Here is a 19,417-nt window from a genome sequence, read left to right as displayed (position 1 = left end):
TCCTGCTAACCCCAGAGTGAGAAGGAATAGGGAAGAAAATGGATATAAAAGGGAGACATGTTCAGTTAAGGGCTGGATGTGGTTTTTAGTTGTGAACATTTCTTTCTTTTCATTTCTTCATATAATTTGTTTTGATGCTCCCCTTTTCCAGATACAATGACAAAATGAGTGAATTTGTGGACAAATTTCCAAGTAATTGTTTCTGAGATAATAATCATAGTAGCTCGAAAAACTGTCATTCTCCTCCACAAAAGCGCTGTTGTATTCTGGATTATGCAAGGATATGGCATAATGCTAGAGGAGTACGTAAAATAAAACATAGGGAATGAAGACAGGGAATGCATAAGACAGGGAAAGAGGAGAAAAGAACTTGTCTCAAAGATTCATATCTTTTGTTCAAATCTTTTCAGATCCTTTTTGGTTTATTGCAACATGGTTTACATGGGGCTGCTCTTGAAGAACATTCAGAAATGTTGCTTCATGGATGTTAAATCCCTGCTATTTCTTTACAGTGCAATTCAGGTTGCTGATCATAATTTTTAAAGCCCTGAACGATACAAGGCCAAATTATTTGCAAGACCATCTCCCACTAGAGTAGCTGTGCTCCGAGTCCTTTCCCTTAAATATTGCCATGTTTGGGGGGGGGGAATCAAGTTCAATGTTCCTTCTTATAGCCATCCCTGTCCTTTGAAATACCCTCCTGAGATCTAACGCAGGGGTTTCCAACCTTGGCAACTTTACAACTTGTGGATTTCAACTCCCAGATTCCTCACCCAGTTTTTCTGCTTTGCTGGCTTAGAAATTCTGGGAGTTGAAGTCCACAAGTCTTAAAGTTGCCAAGGTTGGAGACCCCTGATCTAACGGACCACTCTTACTTGCCCAGCTTTCTGAAAAACCTTAAAGACTTGGGTTTTTCTCCAAATGTGTGAGGCTGGACCCAGAAACATGCCTTGTGGATATGTGGAAACGTGTTGTGGTTGGGGACACTGGGAGCTCCGCTTTAGGTTTGTTTTTTTTCCTACCATTTTTTAAAATTATTTTTACTGCTGATAGTCACTTAGGATTATGTTATATTACATGAGTGATGATTTGGGGTGATATGACATTGTGAAGCAAGGATCCCCCCCCTTTTACCATGTTTGTGAAATACAGGATTTACAGTCTAATATATTTCTTTCTGGATATAAATCTGAGCATACACTGGATCATTTTTGTTTTTCAGGGTTCTCAACGTCTTCGAGCGGAGAGTAGAGGCTTCAGTGCAAGCAGTGTGGATCTTTCCTCTCACACCTCTAACTGAGTCTACCCTGTTACCATCTCAGATATTACCTGCTTCACTTATTATTTGGATATTTCAGTTGCAACATCCTCACAAGTTACCATTTTCTCATGTTGATGAGTAGCTATGTGTTGACAGAGCTCTCACCCTGGATGGCACTAACTAATGTGGAGCCACTGCCAGATGAGATAAGGAAGCTCTCTTCAGTAATTTGTCATGGACTTTGCACCCTGGCTGAATGCACTTTCCAAGTTGTATTTTGATGATTGCACAGTGTGTGCTCCAAGAGCTCTTACATATTGTAAGTATTGGCTCTCTGAAGTGCAAAGACATAGCTCTCCCTTAAGAAGAGCTGCATTTCCACTACACAGTACTGCTGGGAGAAGTATATCTCCAGCTGGATTCTAATGCCTGACCTATTCCTTCAGTGCCTACCTCTAGGCTTGACTTTGATAGGATTTAGTTGAATTTATGTTTGCACTCTAACGACCATTATCTTCATCCTGCAGCCTTTTATGAAAACCTTTCTAAATCAAAATAGTTGCTCCTGAATTTCTGAAGCAGGCAGGAAGTTGGCTTGTTCAGTTTTGTGGGTAATTACTTTGTGTAAGGGATAAAGTCGAAGTATGAAGAGGCATGTAGATTCTACAGAGGTTAAGTATGTTCACTCTCCTTTCTACAAGCCTGTCTGCATTTTGACTCATTAGTGATGTCTGTCTTCAAATGAACAATGGACATACGTTGCCCTTGATTCACTTCTGATTGTTGTTGTTTTAATTTAATAAAATGATCACAAGAAATGATCACAAGAAATGATCACAAGAAACAAACTTGCCAAATGTTTCCAATTCATTTCATTTGTCTTGAACTTCTATCTTCACTGAATAACAGCTATGACAATAGAACAAGAGAAAGAGCAGACAAAAATGGTCATAATTGTAGCAGAAAAAGTGGGGGTACTTTACCATTTTCTTAAGGAGAAGAATAAGAACAAACATTGCACTGTTGAACACAAGTCATAATTATACCTATATGAGAGAGTGACTTTTGGCCAGTCACACTCTCAGTACAACCCATCTCTTAGGAATGTTGTGGGGAAAACAGGATGCAGGATTATGAGGCATGTTTATTGCCTTGATTTGACCAAAATGCATATTTAAAAGGTAAGATAAAAATCTAATGATAATAACACATATAACTCTGCATTCACAAAATTTTTATCTATCAATTACAAAAGGCTACTCTGTGTATATATTACACCAAGAGAGTACCTTAGGCCCTGAGGAAGAACTAAGTGCAAATGAAAGTCAGCATCAGTTAAAGAATGAGAAGCCATGATTTCATATTTTACATACATAATAATAATGATACACTGAAGTTTTATGGAAAAACCAGAAATTGAAATATGGTCATTGACAAATACTATAAGAATTTTTAGCACAGATATAGCAACGGAATTTGTTGTAGAGATATGTGCAATAAACCAGGGTAAAACATGAATAGTAATAGAATTTAAATGCCAACTGGACAAGCTATCAGGAGCCATCATTTTAAAGCCTCTTTAGGGCTTTCTACAGTTGGATAACATCAAGGATGGACAAATTAAAAATGTGCTTAGTAAACAATACATCCAAAGAGAAAATTGCTAAAGCAAAAGTGAATAGTGGAAAACAATAGTGTCATTAATACCTGGGTCATATCTGGATATGATACTCTGCTGGAATTATTAATTGCACACAAGCAGAGTTGGATAATTTGGACTGAAAAACAAGAAAGCAAATGACTATTCACTATGCATTATATCTCTAGTGATTTTGATAGATTATACTTTCCATGCAGAACTGGAGGTAGAGGTTTACTTTCAAGTCAAACTGTTGAAGAAATGCATGCATTGGTTGATTATATAAAAACACCTAAGAACAAGCACTGATGTAAGTTAAAAATTGGAATTTACTAAATGTGCAGGAAACAAAACAAATAATGAAATAACATAATAAAAATATGAATAAATTGCTGGCAAGGAAAAACATATGTTTGTTTCTACAAAAAATCAAAGGGAAAATTGATGAAGTTAAAACAATGACTTACAACTGAAAAATTACTTGAAAAAATAGCACCTTGATTTTGGCTGCTCAAGGGCCAGCTATTTGAATTAATGCAATCAAAGCCAAAACTTAAAAATCATCAAACGATTCAAAATGGAGATTGTTCGAAGAAGCAGAAGAAATAGTAGTCATACACTCAGCTAGTGCAAGAAGATTGCACAAACTGATTATAAACCACATAAGTGTTGCCAAAATGATTCACTGATACAGCTATAAAAATTATCTGCTATTAATGAATAATTTGGAAGGTAGAGTTGAAAAACTTATCAAAAATGAGCAGATTAAAATACTGTGGAACTTCTAAATACAAACTTATTAAATCTTGGTATATAACGCCAGATTTAATTGTTGAAAAGAAGGTGTGTAGTTGATGTAGCAATACCAGGGAATAGAAGACAAAGAATTGGAAAAGATCACAAAGTATCAAGATCACAAAGCATCTGAAAATCGAAGTTGAAGATCAATGACATAAATCAACTGCAATGATCCTAGTAGTTATTGATTTAGGTGCCATATCAAAAGAACTTGGGCCGCACTTAGAAAATTTGTACATTGACAAACTTTCCATCTGTCAATTACAAAAGGCCATGATATATTACAGCATCTAAACTTCTTGGGAAGAACTTCATGCATATAAAGGCTAACACTAGCTAAAGAATATGCACCTGTGATTTCATACTGTTGAATATAAAAATAATCTCACCCTGGCTAAAGCTATCTTATCTAAGTCATAAAAGTATAAATGACTAGTAGGGCGCAGCATTGAGTTAGGGTTTTCTCTATTGCATTGTGCCATCTAGAGTAGCAGTTAACTGAATTCTTGCAATCCAGACATACCATCCCAAAGGTGCTTTTTTTCAGGAGGCAACTGGACTTTCTGGTTTTTCTTTGAAGATATTTCACTTCTCATCCAAGAAGCTTCTTCAGCTCTGAGCTGAATGAGAAGTGAAAGTCTTCAAAGAAAAACCAGAAAGTCCAGTCGCCTCCTGAAAAAAGCACCTTTGGGACAACCATGACTTGGATGACTGAGAATCTCTACAGACAATCCAGACATAAGTTAAATTGGTTAACCAATTTTAAAATGTGGCCGTGATTCATTGTGAGTTTTATGAGGTGGCTAACACAAATTACAGTCATGGTTTCTGCCACAACTTTGGGCCTTGCCTACTGCCAAAGAGTACTATCGAGACAGGTCTTGCTTTGGACTGTTTTGCAGAGTTGTGATTAAGAAAAGTCCCTACAACCAAATAAAAAATGAGGTAGGCATTACTATTTAACGATTAGATACCAATCAGGTGTATCAACTGAATTTTTATCCCTTTATAATGAAATAGAGAATATGGAAAGCACCAAAATCTAAGCAGTTATTAACATTTTTGTAAGATAGCGGTGAAATTTTGGTGGCCCAAGTCCTATTATGGACTACAGATCCATTTGATTTTACTGCTTGTTTTGAAGTACCAAAAAGCACCTTCGGGGAATTATACCAGATTATCTATTTTTTTAAAAAAAAAAACCGCATTGCTCTTCTTTTCCCCTGAACTTTATAGTCTATAAAGTTCTATATCTATAGTTTAGATACTATGCTTACTTGAAAACACTGTTCCGTTACCCAAAGAAATCTAGAACACACACTTGCGTTCCAGTTAATTCCTTAAATTCTTCGTAGATTTTGATTCAATAAACTAACACGGCTGCCCTTCTGGGTCGACTCTTTCTATCGCTTCAGCCCTGGGAGGCGCCCTGCCCTGGGAGGCTTCGATCGGAACCACGACTTGCCCCACTGACCGAAACAAGAACCACCGGCAGAAGGCCCGAACTTCAATCCACCCAACCGTGACGTCATCCCTTTCCGAGCCTCTTCTGCTTGGTCTTCCGCCGCTTTCCCCCCCCCCCACCCCCCGCCGCCCCCGCCGAGCAGGCGGAATCCATTCCGGGTCGGAAAAGGTACCGGAAGTGCCAGGTAACCCTCTTTTCCTCCGCCTTTCTCTACACCCCCTCCCCATAAAGAGGAGTGGAGCGCGGACCCCGTCCCCTTTCCCCTTTGGCGTTGGGCGCGCTCCCTCTCTGGGCGGAGCCGGGGCGGGGCCTGGTGTCAAGTTCCCCTCCCTGGTCGGTCGTAACCTTCGTCTTGGGTTGGATTCCCTCAGCGCCCGACTTACCGGTGTCCCCCCCCCACCTCCAATCCCAAGTCGCGTTTTATCGTGGTTGACTTTTTCTCGGCTCTGCATCGGGGCCTCGCCGTGCTCGCGCCTGGCTCTGCCCTTTCGAGGGGATCGACCGGTGCTTCGCCAAGCTTCCCCCTCCTTGCCCCCGCGATTAAAGGTGCTTGTGCTTCTGCCGTTCCAGCCCCGGTTGTCGGAACGGACCGTCTTGTCACCTCGGCCGAGGAGCTGTGGCTTAAAAGAAAAGCTTACCGACCCCTCGCTTTTCCTGCGCAAGCCGTCAGGAGCCAATTCACCCCAGGCGCAGCTTCCCCATTACTCAAATCTGCTTAGCCCCTTTACCTGTTGAAACTGCCTGTTACACAGGAGGTAATCGGTTAGAAGGGGGGGGGAAAGGTAATTTTTAAAAAATCTTGCACATGTCACCATAGTATTCCCAAATGCCAATGAGATAGATTCTTTACTCCATAAAGGAGCCTCTGTTCCTGCTAGTTGAGATTTCATTCATTCTGTTACTTGAAGTAGAAATCTAGGTTTCAGAGAACATTAAAAATGTGGCTTAAAAAAAAGAACAGGATGGCAGAAAGTTTGAAGTTTAGTTACAGTATTTACCTATGTCTTACCTTAGTTATAACCATTTACCTATGCCTGACCCCTCTGATCTAAATATACTATATAAATAGGAGGATATGCTACAAAGCTGAATCAAGCAGGCCTACTGCAATAATTTCTAAGGGGCACATAAAGAACTGTAAAAGGTAAATTAATAGTTGGTAATAGTTATAATTAGATGAATTTTTAATTACAATTATAAATATTATTTTACTATACAGAAAGAACTATATATAACAATGTTGTCTATTTCACTATTAGAATTTTTAAGGTCTTCCCAATTTTCCAAAACATTTGTTTATATAAAAATATTTTAAAACATTTGGAAATTATCTTAAATAATTAACAACAAAAAGTTTATTCTTAGGTCAGTAGGATAGGAAATTACAAAGTAACATGAAATAGGAAATTTCAAAAAAGATTCTTCAAACATCCTTGCTAAAATTGAGCCTAAAATATTTGTTTGACATGAATTAGCAATAAGGTTTTTCTCAAAGCAAGTGAACAGCAGGAGAGTAGCAATTGTACGTATGCTGTAATAATTTTGAGTTTAAAATAATGTACAATATTTAGTACTCAGGATGAGTAAATACAATTTCAGAATCAACTGCAACTTTTCTCTGAAAATTATTTATATGGTACAACAGTTTGTCGTACCTGTTGTCTTCATGTTCTGCTCAACTTGTCAGAGAAATCTAGCTAGCATTTGTATGGCAAGAGTTAGTTGGACTAGATCCAATGAAAAGTTTTAATTCCTAACCAGTTCATGAATACTGATGGCTCATGTATTGATAGATTTTAAAAGTACCATATTCTCTCCAATTAGTATGCATTTATTTTTTTAGAAAACATATACAATATATACAAACATACACAGATACACATTTATATATACACTCAGCTATATAGTAGTTTTGGTTTTAGATTAAAAATCAATACAGAATTAGTAAGTGCTATATGAAGTTGTATATGCTGAATATTTAAGGTAGATATTTCTTATTATGTACACATATGTAAAATATTCTAAAACAGTTAAGGCTGGAATTCAGGGCATGCTTACTTGGGAAGTTGACCAACTGAAATTCAGAAACATGCTTAGTGTATTCGATATTCAGTACACTGTAAGTATTTTGATATTACTAGAAAGAGTACAGATGTATAATTTATCAGTAAATAAGTTATTTGTTCATATTATACATAGTGTATGTGTTTCCCTCTTATGAAATGAAAAATAAAAAATGTTACTGCTTCTTTTATGTACACTCAGGTTAGTGGACTCCAAAACCCTGAGGGCCAACACAAGCACATCTGGCCTTGAGACAACATATCCACAAGTACTCAAAGGCTAGTACTCACTGTTTACTGTATTGCTCTTCCCCAATTCTACCACAGTTCCTGTTCCTCTACTACAGACAGTCTTCAACTCACAGCCATATATTTAATAGCAATAGCACTTAGACTTATATATTGTTTCACAGTGCTTTACAGCCCTCTCTAAGCGGTTTATAGAGTCAGCATATTACCCCCAACAATCTCATTTTACCAATCTCGGAAGGATGGAAGGCTGAGTCAGCTTTGAGCCTGGTGAGATTCGATCTGCCAAACTGATGGCAGCTGGCAAGCAGCAGAAGTAGCCTGCAGTACTGCACTCTAACCATTGCAGCTCAATGGTCATTTGATGATTAAAAATTAGATCAGCACTGAAAAAAATGATTTATGACCATTTTACACACTTACACCCATTGCCGCATCCTCATGGGCACACGATCAGAATTGGCAATTGACCGTTGGCAACTATCATGTATTTATGATGGTTGCAGTATCCCAGGTCAATTTATCCTCTTTTGTGACTTTCTAACCACTTAAGTCAATGGGGAGCTCAGATTCATTTAACCACTGTGTTACTAACAACAACTTCAGTGATTCACTTTAAAAAATGTTGTAAGAAAGGTTGTAAAATGTGGCAAAATTCACTTAACCAGTGTCTTCCTCAGCATTGGAAATTTTAGACTCAGTTGTGGCCATACGTCAAGGATTACCTGTACTCCTCTTTGTGAGTCCTACTTCTGGAGAACAGTCACTCTTCCATTTGCCTTAGGCTGCTTGTTTTAATTTCTCACAGGAACATAAACCACCATCCCCAGCTCCCTCTCTGCTCAGCTTTTATATCCACCGGTTTCTGGGCTGGCGAGAGAGAGGTCTTAAAGGGACAGGACACCAGCAGCCCAGGATGCTGACCATTTTGCAGCAGCTTGTTCTTTCACAAGCAAAATGAAAATAAATTGTGAGCAAGTTAATGGTGCTTGCTTCTTAAGAGTATTTGCACATTCACTTAATTATATACACATGCCCATTTATGCAGTACAATTAAAAGGTAAAACAATATTGCTTGAAAATAAATGTGGAAAATAAACTATTTTCAGATATTTTTTGTTTTATTTAATTATCTAATAGGAGTTATGATTGGAATCCCTCTTACAAGATACATTAATTAAATGTAATATTCATATATAATAGTCATAACATTCATCACCAGGTAGATACTGTCAAATGTTTGTCTATTTAACACATCCAGATTGAAATACTGAATTATAGCTGGTATTATTTTCTGTACTGTAGCTTCCTGGCTATTACCGCAATTAATACTTTTGCACCCATAGTAACAGAAGAAAGCACAAAATCTACAGCTTGTGAGATTTTTCTGAGGCTTTAGCATAACTATAATATAAAGCTTTGTGAAATTAAAAAAAAAGAAAATGGAAAAATTAAATGATTCTAACAATATGGGTGCTAATAAGTCAGTAAAAGTTATGTGCCTATGGTGGAATAAAGGTCAGAATCACAGGATGGATTATTAGCATAGAGACAAAGAAGTTGGAATCTTTGGTATGCAGAATGAACAAAGACAGACTCCCTCTAGCTGTTCACAGCCTATATGTGGTAGTTATGCAGATAGATTCCTTAGTCTGGCAAGATTTCTAACTACAGATGAGCAACAATGAATAAAATTCTTGGAAGTAACTCCTTGTAACCTTCTTGGTTCTTTGGGCTTGACTAGTTTCATAGACGGCAATGTGTCATGTCAGTGACCTTTTTATGTGGTATCAGAAGATTAATAATTCAGTTACATGAGTCCTTCATTAACTGAATATAAAAATCCTAAAACCGAGATTCTGTCCATCATTGGCCTGAATTTCGTGTGTTTCAGATGACAACCCAATAACCTTTTTAGCTTTCATTTCAATATTTTCTGATTAATGTTTTTCAAAGTATTCAAACTATTCTGTGTTGAAGCTCCAATTTAGGTTTGCTGCTGTAAATGCTTGATATAATTCATTAGTGGTATTAATAATTGTGGATCTTTAACTACCTTCTGTAACTATATAAAATTACAGACTCTTGAGTTTCTCTTTTGCTGAGGCAAAAGCACTTATAGAATTCATAATGGTTATCTTAAATGCATCCCGGAGAGTTAATGTATTAGTAGAGCCCTGAGTTATTTCAAGGAAAGAATAGATTTTCTTCTTAATATATTTCACAAAAAGAAAATCTCTTTAGAGAGAAATATTAAAATATTTAATGCAGGGGTGAAATTCAGCAGGTTCTGACAGGTTCTGAAGAACTGGTAGCGGAAATTTTGAGTAGTTCTGAGAAACAACAAATACCCTCTGGCTGGCCCCAGAGTGAATGGAGATTTTGCACTATTCTCCCCCTGCCATGCCCACCAAACCACGCCCACAGAACTGGTAGTAAAACAATTTGAATGTCACCACTGATTTAATGCCATCTAGAGTTGGCTAATTTATAATTGTTAAACTGTGGTGGTGCAGTGGTTGCAATGCAGTATTGCAGGCTAATTCTTCTGACTGCCAACTACCAGCACTTCAGCAGTTTGAATATCACCGGCTCAACGTTGACTTAGCCTTCCATTCTTCCAAGATCGGTAAAATAAGAACCAGATTATTTGGGGGTAAATCGCTTAGAGAGGGCTGTAAAGCACAGTGGAGCAATATATAATCTAAGTGCTATTACTGCTATTGCTATTATAGTTAGAGTCACTGGAGCATAGCCTAAGATTGTAAGTCTAATGAGAAGTCTATAACTTGATTTTCCAAAGCATAAGAAATAATAATCTAATCAGAGACAATTAATCAAATTAAGCAAAGTAAATTTGAGGAGCTGCCACAAAGAAGAGGGGGTCAACTTATTTTCTAAAGCTTCAGAAGGCAAGACAAGAAACAATGGATGGAAACTAATCAAGGAGAGAAGCCACCTAGAACTAAGGAGAATTTTCCTAACTGTGAGAACAATTTAACTCACTGTTTCTTGTCCTGACTTCTCAAACAACTCATTCAACAACTCGAGCAATTCTGTTCAGTCTTATAGCACCTCAGACACTTGAAAACAATTACTGTATCATGTGTCTACACTTGTCTTTTCCTGGCTAAATTTACCCAGTCTCCCAACCATTTCACAGCAGGATTGATTGTCCATCCATCCATCCAATCTCAATTTATTTGCTGCCCAATTCCAATTGATTCTGGGTTTGTACAAAACTGGAAAATATATAAAACATAAAACAATAAATCAGACAGTCCAGACTAAAATCATCTTATTAAAAACATAAATAAAATAAAACAGGTCCATAATTCCGTGACCCGTCAAAACCGCGGTCCACTAAAGCGCGCCCGATTAAAGCGCGTACCTGACGTCATCAGCAGCGTGACAAATAAAATTAAAAATAAATAAAATTAAAATTAAAATAAAATTAAAGCAAGCCGATTCACATAAAAGTAAGGGTTAGGTTTAGGGTTAGGGTTAGGGTTAGGTTAAGGGTTAGGGTTAGGTTTAGGGTTATGTTAAGCGTTAGGGTTAGGTTTAGGGTTAGGTTAAGGGTTAGCGTTAGGTTTAGCGTTAGGTTAAGGGTTAGGTTTAGGGTTAGGTTAAGGGTTAGGCTTAGGGTTAGGTTTAGGGTTAGGTTTGGGGGGGTTAGGTTTAGATTTATGCGTTAATTTTAAGTTTACCGCTCACAGCGTGCTGTTTTCGTCGCGCTGTGATGACGTCACGTACGCGCTTTCGTCGAGTGCGCTTTAGTCTACCGCGGTTTTGTGGTGGAACCCATAATACATAGACCTTCAGATTTTTAAATTATCCTCAAAGGTTGTTATTCTATCTGTGCAAATTAGATAATATATTTTTGTCTCAAATCATTTATAAATAATTGTACCGCATGGTATCTAGGAAAAGGAGAGGCACGTATCTTTCGCTTTGGGTTTAAATTTAACAAGAACAGCAATACCAATAGCAGTTAGACTTATATACCGCTTCATAGGGCTTTCAGCCCTCTCTAAGCGGTTTACAGAGTCAGCATATTGCCCCCAACAACAATCCAGGTCCTCATTTTATCCACCTCAGAAGGATGGAAGGCTGAGTCAACCCTGAGCCGGTGAGATTTGAACAGCCGAACTGCAGAACTGCAGTCAGCTTAGCAGACTTAGCAGTAGACTTATATACCGCTTCATAGGGCTTTCAGCCCTCTCTAAGCGGTTTACAGAGAGTCAGCATATTGCCCCCAACAATCCGGGTCCTCATTTTACCCACCTCGGAAGGATGGAAGGCTGAGTCAACCCTGAGCCGGTGAGATTTGAACCGCTGAACTGCTGATCTAGCAGTAGCCTGCAGTGCTGCATTTAACCACTGCGCCACCTTGGCTCTGTAAGAAGATTGAGTAGAAAGTTGTCTGGGTTCCTAAGATTTTGAAAACATTCATTTAGCCTATGCACCTTAGGTTTCCTACTATTTGACATTTATACTAGTTCCTTTTTTATTTTTTGAAAAGTATTTCTGTATTAATCTCCATGTTCCAATATCTTTATAGCACCTACCAATCTCACAAGCAAGCAGGAAGTTGCCCTCCATACTGTGTTTTCTCTACAAATGATATGAAACCATTGCTTTGCTAGCATGAACAATTAAGAGAATACAATTTGTATTTTTTGTGTGTGTGCAGAAGCTGAGGTGTTAATATGGCTCGTATTACACTTGAAGAACTAAATGAAATGGATGATGAGATCCAGGATGAAGAACAAGAACAAGATGAAACAGAACAAAACAGGCTGTTTTCTATGTGGGAAACAGTAGCCAACACTCATCAAGTGATACTTCCTCAAGGCAAAACAATGACTTAACTTTTTAGTAACTGCATATTGATATATTTTACTTGCAAAGTAGAGAGAAGGTAGAAATTTTTCACCTACAGGGCATAACATTTCTTCATGCCTTTGCAGACCTCCTATGACAACATTGTATTTCCCCCCTCCCCGTCCTCAGACCACAGGTTAAGAACTGCTGATTTAAGACATTAATCGAAAGCTTTGAGAATCAATTACAAAAATAGACTGGGGAAAAACCAAGTAATGACATTAAACTTGAAAAGATAAACATAGGGTGTAAAAAAAATCCACAAAATAGGAATAACCCATGAAAAGTCCCATTCCCTAATGGATACCAAGAAAGTAAACAAATAGAAAATGCAGAAAAAATAAAAAAAATAGAAAATAAAGAATTTATATAAATATAGTAAAGAAAAGAAATATATAAAGAAATGAATTCCCCTTCATTACAATAAGAATTAAACAATTTTAGTAACTTATCACCTCTTATACAACAAATGATCTTGTTTAACCATGTCCTACCTCTCATCTATAAACAAATCCCTAAAGTCTCATCATTTGGATCTGGTCAGCAAAAGTCCATTAAGGGTTACCAGAAATAACATATTTTAATATAATTTAATAGAAAATAACATATTTTAACTTTGATCAAATCAACCAACTTTATATTCTTTCTTTTAACTATTAACAATTCTATCTTTAGTCTGTTCTAAGTGTCTTAGAACTTTATTTTATTTTTTTCTTCATTCCTTCTCATAAAATTCTTCAAAATTTTAAAAACAACCATAGTACTTATAAAAGCTTTACAATTTTTTGTAAATCCAATATAGTAAAATTATTCAGATCACTCTTTTGATTTGTTTTTCGTATATGTTTTAATTATTGTCATCAGCTAGTTTCTTTTGTATATCTAGTGCAGCATTATTTTTCATGTCATTCTTGTAGTCTGTCATTTTTAAATCCACTTTCAGATGAGTCTCAGACTTGTCCAATAAACATCTTCCATCTTTTAAACACAGTATATCTATAGAGATAGACACTCTTAAAATTAAAGAGTTGAAAGTTAACTGTTCAAAATATCCTTCAACATGTCCAGTTAGATATGTTAAAATAATTTTCTCCATTCTGTATTAATCAACTTTAAATATTCTTATCCTTTAATTCTAATGTTTAGTTCCTTCTGGTTTCCTCTAATGTCTTCAGTTTCAATCTACTTTTTTTTAAAAGAAAATTTCAAACAAAAGATTTCTCATGATATTAATTAAATAATTGCAAAATCTTATTTCAAATTCATTCATAACTTACCAAAATCAAAATTTTAATCAGCCTTTTGCTGTTTATTTCAAAATATTTTGAAGTACTTAACATTTATATTTAAAACTTGTTTTGTAAGGATTGAAGGGAATTCAATTCTGTAAAACTTGTTAATCCAAAACTTCATAGTAACTGAAAAACATAACATTTTCTGAAAGTGATAATAAAAAGAAGTACAGTAATGAATTCACTGACCTATAAAAGTGCCAACCACAATTTGAGCAAAAAGATAGCTATTCCCTTGTCTCCTAGAGGTCTGAACCTGCTGAGGAGTCTCCTTGCAAGGAGCAGTTGTATGGAACACTTGTGGGTGATCTTAAGTCCTCTCTTTGTCCTGAGAGGAATTATGAAGAGCCAGTCTTTGAAGTCTTCAGAGCCTCTCCACTAACACCAGCTCTTTATTCCACTGCATTCATCCTCCCCCCTTTTCTTTTAAGAATTTTAGGACTGGCTTATATGATTTGATCCTATTTTGTTACAGTTATCTTCTGGTTTCAAGATTAAAACAATGTATTCTGTGTTGATTTTTGAAATACATTGTAAAATTAGAAGATATCAGTACATTTTTTCTTATAGTACTGAGCTCATTATTAATACAATATCCTATATGGTTTTACCTTTTTATTTTTCCCTCTTTATGTTTATACAAATGTTCATTATATTACTATTAATTTTTGTTTGTTAATCTCATTATAATCTATGAAATAATTAAATAATTTTAAAAACCCAGTAATGCCTAAACATCAGCAAATGCTGGAGGAGCTCCATTTTGCAACTCCATTGTAGGTAGTCATCTATTCATCTTCTCTAGTTGTTTCCTCAATTTTATTTGTGAAAATCAAATAAATTGCAGAGGATATCCAACCATGCGTGGATTTCTAGTGGAATTAAAACTTTAAAGCACAAACTTGGAAGAATTCCTTTAATTCTATTAGGAGCAGCTGATAGAGGAAGAATTGTAAGAGATCTTATCCTTCAAAGCAAGTTTAAGATCCTGCAGCTGTGGCATGCCTTAGTGACAGAGTGCTTGAACTTGATTCCCTGCTGAGCAACAACATCAGTTCAAAAGGCAAATGCAGGCTGCTTTGCGACACCATTATGAATAAGTCAGCTACTTTGAAATGGTAATTATAGCTATCAGCACAGCTGTGGAGTTGTCATCAGAAAACATCATTGGTGTTAAACAATCCTATACAGGATTATTTACCTGTATTGTGTTTAGCTATAAGCACTAAAGACTGTAGACACTAAAAATTACTACTTCTATTTTACTACTACTATTCTTTAATTACCTTGAAGAAGAAAAGATTGATTTTTGTTGCGGCAGACCAAAGACCAAGAGAAATAGTGCTGTGAACTCTAGAATGGAATAAAGGAACTTCAATGTTTCTTTATTTTGACTTTCGCTGTTGCCACTCCAGGTAAAGAAAAATGGACAATGTGAGATAGACAAAGTCCAGCATGCTTATTTCTACTCTGTCCCACAGGTTTTTTTTAAGCAATTTTTCTGCCTCCATAATTTAGCACTGCCCCTTCCCCCCAATTCCCAGAGCCTCTAAAGTCTCAACCACTTCGTTATGCATGGTTGGAGACATAACAAATGGAGGGCCACAAATAGGAACCGCCACCTGTGCATTACTTTTCACAGTGGAGTACCCTTAATAAATAAAAGTACAGTCGAAGATTATTTGGAAATGCAGTTGTTAACTTTTCCCAATTTTCTCTGTTTCAATAGACATGGCAGCTCCAATAGTACAGATGACTCACCACAACCAAGTGCGAGAGCCTGTGCCCTACACTATTTTATCACAGCATGAGAAAGTAAGCAATCATATTCATGTAAATATTTATTACCTAACAGGTATAAACTGCTGTTTCTGAATAATGTAACATATGTATACAGCCGACTGTCATATTTTTGGATATAAAGAGGAAGAATTGTTGAATAAAATCATACAATGTTCCTGGTTTCCTTAAGTGTCCATGATTTCACCCAAACTAGTTTTAGCCATCATTAAGTTTCTACCAAATTTGTTTGAGGATACATCCTATTATATTTCTGCTCAAAAGTAAACCTCATCACCTGCAGTAAAACAATAGAGAACTACAGCCTAAATAACCTACCATGCAAATTATTCCAGAGTAAGATAGCCTAATAATTTTCAGAATTCAAATCCTGACAGTTTGTTTGACCATTTGGAAAGATTTATTAGGATTGGAGCCCAAAAGATGATTTCTTTCCCAGAAATCCACTTTTTTTACTGTTTACTATTTCAATTTTAATGATGGCAATGTTTTTAAACCAGTTATATTTGTAGCCTGTGTTAACTTTGTTTCAGTCTGTTTATATTAAGAACACATAGTGCCTTTTGGGATTCTTCTGGACCAAATGTGCAGTGTAGATTATGGCCAAGCATGAACCCCTCAAAAACATTTTAAAAGGGACTAATGAAAAACAAAAAATAAGCTGTCACTGCTTTTAGATGCTTTGAAATTTCAGCTTATACTGATAAAAAGTAAAATGAAGTATTAGGAAAGATATGTTTTGCATTTAATTTGCACAATAAAATAGATACACACATAGATGCAAACATGCATGCACACAAACACACACAGATTTTACTTAAACCATTTACATCAGTTATGTGTATTGGAATAGTAACATTACATATAAATATTTTTCCAAATTTCTATTTATTTTTAAAAAAATGTGAAAAAGCAGATTTTATTCACCTAACATTTCCTTAAAAAATTATATCACTTGTAAAGATATCAAATTTGACTCCAATAATGTAATTATCTAGATTTTAAAACTCATAAACCTTGTTATACTGTTGATATTTCTTCCCCGGGCAGTAAATCACTTCTCTTCCTTCTTGGTTCAGTGCGAGGAAACAACATATGAGGAACGCTTATACCCTGCTGGGAAATGGGCATGCATTACCAAAGGAGAACCCAAGTATGAGCAGAGTACCTCATTGGGTTTCATGAAACTTATAAGATACATCTGCAAAGAGAATTCCCTAGGTATGTACAAACTAGTTAATCAGATTAATTAGAACAATTAATCAGTGGAACAACTTGCCTCCAAAAGTTGTAAATGCTCCAACACTGGAAGTTTTTAAGAAGAGATTGATAACCATTTGTCTGAAGTGGTTTCCTGCCTAATCAGGGGGTTGGACTAGAAGACCTCCAAGGTCCCTTCCAACTAGTCTATTCTATTCTATTCTACTCTATTCTACTCTATTCAATTTTACCCTATTCTACTCTACTCTATTCTGCATGGGGAGATGTAGAAGTTTACATGACAGGATTAATGGGGTTTGGAAAAACAAGGAATGGATTTACCTAGGTTTACCTTTCGTAACTAGTATTTCTACCTATATTTTTATCCAGGCCAGCACTTGGGGATGACAGTACCAGTGATTAATGAGATCCACCTGAATAAGGAGAGTACTGAATTGGTCCAAGAAGTCATCACCGCTTATTATCTTCCTCAGGAATTTCAGCTTAATCCTCCTCTCCCCATGGATCCAGAAATCCAAATCCTAGAAAGATCACCACTTCAGGTTATCACCAGGTGAGTCCTGATGGACTTGGGCTATGCTTTAGATCCGAACAGCCTTTTAAGTAGAGCAGAAATCAATTTGCTTTTTATTCTTAGGTAGGAAAGAAAGTATGCATGCCTGGGAAAATAGTTTCTAAGTAAAAGAAAATATGCCTCTGGTTATATAATGGAAAAGGGAAAGGATCTTGTGGAGAGACTGGTTCTTTCTTAGGCCAGTTTTCCCCATATTTAAAAAAAGATTATGAACCATGCATTGATTTGATGGGTAGGTAGGTGGGTGGTGAATGGTGGATAGAGGGGAAGGGAGCAAGACATTAAATACAATATATTTATGTTTTGTTGTTATTGTTTTGTTGTTAACTTTTTGTAAAGGGAGTTTTATGGGCCAACTACTGAGGAGACAATCCTGCGAGAGATTCACTTTCTTTGGGAGTTACTGGGCTCGACAGATAATGTGCTCCGTGAAAGGTACTTGGTGGCAGCATATCAGAACCCTAGTATACCTAATCGTCGCAATGAGATATGGTTTATCCGGAAAACAGACTGAAAGCATCATGGATTTCTGACAAGTTTGTAATCCAGTGAATTCAGTTTAGATGACAGTTCTAGCCTGAAGGAGACAAATGCACTTCCCAACTTACTCTAGAACTGACCTGATGACCCATTCCTTTTCCTTGAGGGCATTAAGGAATTGTGTTCCCTCCTATGAGTTCAGAAATGGGGGGAAACAAGACCATGGAAAAATAGTATGGCTTTCTAATGGTCCTGGAGGGAGCTGGCACTGGAAGAATTGATGGATAGCTGCTTCATTGACTTTGAAATTTGTCTATGCGGTGTTGAGTCAGAATGCATCAGAAATTGCAACTGTTCAGCAATCCACATCTGGTATTTCAAACATTCTGAATTCTTCTGGAAATGAATTTGGAATGTCAGTCTGTAGCTGGATGGGGGCATAGCTCATAGTTTTACTTACTTAGAGAGAGAATTTAATTTCTGGGCAAGACGCTATATCTTTAACCATGTATATGAGATACTTTTAATCACCTCTGTTCCAGCTTGATGTGGAATAATTTCAGCCTTTCTTAACTGGGTTGATTTGAATATATCCTACAAAGCCCCTCCCAGGAACAATCTCCCCTGAAGAGAAGATCTGAGAATTAGAGATCAGAGAAATCCTCTTCTGTTTTTCAAGAGTGGTATAACACCTGTCCCTCTGTGACCTCACTACCAACTGGAATTGTATCCATGGATGCTTCTAGACTGATTACTGCTTTCATTTTTCCCTCCTTCATAGACATTTTTCTATTAATAGAAGTAAATGGAAGCTACAGTGAAAAGATTTAGGACACTTATCAATGAAAAACTTGATTATATGGACCCTAGACTTCTTTTTATTCTCTTAATGAACAAGGTAATTGCAAAATAAAGGCCATATCTAAAAGCATCCCATCATTTTGCAAGGTGCCCATTGAGTGAGCCATATATTTATTGGAAGTTATAACTGGCTGCATTGTTACATTGCACTATTGTGATTGGTTGATTTTATGACCAAGAAAGTTGCTGTCTTCTCTGAAGGAGGATAAATAGCACAGAGCAATTATGAAATAAAATCTAGTTCAAACCCCTCTGATGCTTCTTATTGAGTTACATGGCATCTGATGTTGTTAGATTTTTATCTCACCTTTATAAATAAGAGAGGTAATATACATAATACACCTTCTTTCTCTTCTTTCCCCCATAACAACCCTATGAGGTGGGTTGATCTAAGAGACGTGGCAGGCTCAAAGTCAGTAGACTAGACTTCACAGTCTATTTTTTAAAGTACAGAAATAGTTGTTATATAAAGAACAAATGATGTTTGGAACAGGAACACAGATTTTATATTGTAACTGTCTTTTTAAATGGCTATATTTTTGAAAACTACTTAGAATGTCTCTTGACTTCTTACATATCTCTAGTGGAAATCAGATGAGATCTAACTAGATATAGTGGAACTTTCTGTCATCAAGGATGATAAAATGTATTATATCTTCTATTCATCTACCGGCATAATCCATATACAGTAGCCACTGATCTGTGTAACTTCCCACTCCATAAGGCTTCAAATTCAATTTATGGTCCTTCCCTCAGTGTAAATGAGCATGTTTTATATTTTTAGAAACTATAACTTAATTTTAGTTGTATTATACAGATATTCACAG

The 19,417-nt window shown here is 36.4% G+C and overlaps 2 protein-coding genes and 1 long non-coding RNA gene across 12 annotated transcripts in view; 2 read left to right on the top strand and 1 right to left on the bottom strand.

Moving 5' to 3' along the window:
* KLC4 (kinesin light chain 4) overlaps positions 1-2,572 on the top strand; it is a 56,335-nt gene extending 53,763 nt beyond the window's left edge. For all 4 annotated transcript variants that reach the window (XM_032215593.1, XM_032215595.1, XM_032215591.1 and 1 more), the window contains one exon: positions 1,223-2,572. In XM_032215593.1, the coding sequence (XP_032071484.1) occupies positions 1,223-1,300 (78 nt within the window). In that variant the 3' untranslated portion in view covers positions 1,301-2,572. The remainder of the gene's footprint in view (positions 1-1,222) is intronic.
* The window catches only part of LOC116507457, a 33,803-nt gene extending 28,523 nt beyond the window's left edge, over positions 1-5,280 (bottom strand). The window contains exon 1 of the long non-coding RNA XR_004255209.1: positions 4,976-5,280. This is a non-coding gene — a long non-coding RNA (uncharacterized LOC116507457). The remainder of the gene's footprint in view (positions 1-4,975) is intronic.
* Position 5,281: 1 nt separating this feature from the next.
* Positions 5,282-18,841, top strand: LOC116507456 (heme-binding protein 1-like). 7 transcript variants are annotated; one of them, XM_032215606.1, is made up of 9 exons: positions 5,282-5,347; positions 5,734-5,918; positions 6,233-6,307; positions 7,429-7,505; positions 12,172-12,332; positions 15,384-15,469; positions 16,534-16,675; positions 17,045-17,228; positions 17,589-18,841. In XM_032215606.1, exons 5-9 carry the CDS (start codon positions 12,188-12,190, stop codon positions 17,761-17,763), a joined length of 732 nt encoding a protein of 243 aa, XP_032071497.1. In that variant the 5' UTR covers positions 5,282-5,347; positions 5,734-5,918; positions 6,233-6,307; positions 7,429-7,505; positions 12,172-12,187; the 3' UTR covers positions 17,764-18,841. The 7 variants fall into 7 exon arrangements, with proteins under 7 accessions (XP_032071497.1, XP_032071496.1, XP_032071498.1 ...); XM_032215605.1 differs by lacking the exon at positions 6,233-6,307; XM_032215607.1 differs by lacking the exon at positions 6,233-6,307 and having other exon boundaries at positions 5,734-5,945.
* Positions 18,842-19,417: the final 576 nt, after the last annotated feature.

This window comes from Thamnophis elegans, chromosome 4, assembly GCF_009769535.1.
Source record: "Thamnophis elegans isolate rThaEle1 chromosome 4, rThaEle1.pri, whole genome shotgun sequence".
Lineage (NCBI taxonomy): Eukaryota > Metazoa > Chordata > Lepidosauria > Squamata > Colubridae > Thamnophis > Thamnophis elegans.
The sequence above is the reverse complement of the archived record's forward strand: the minus strand, read 5'-3'. Positions and strand labels throughout refer to the sequence as shown.

Coding starts and splice junctions, on each gene's coding strand:
- LOC116507456 (XM_032215609.1), top strand. CDS start 12,188: ATGGCTCGTATTACACTTGAAGAACTAAATGAAATGGATGATGAGATC. Junction 12,333..15,383: donor TCAAGTGATACTTCCTCAAG/GCAAAACAATGA, acceptor CTGTTTCAATAG/ACATGGCAGCTCCAATAGTA. Junction 15,470..16,533: donor TTTTATCACAGCATGAGAAA/GTAAGCAATCAT, acceptor TTCTTGGTTCAG/TGCGAGGAAACAACATATGA.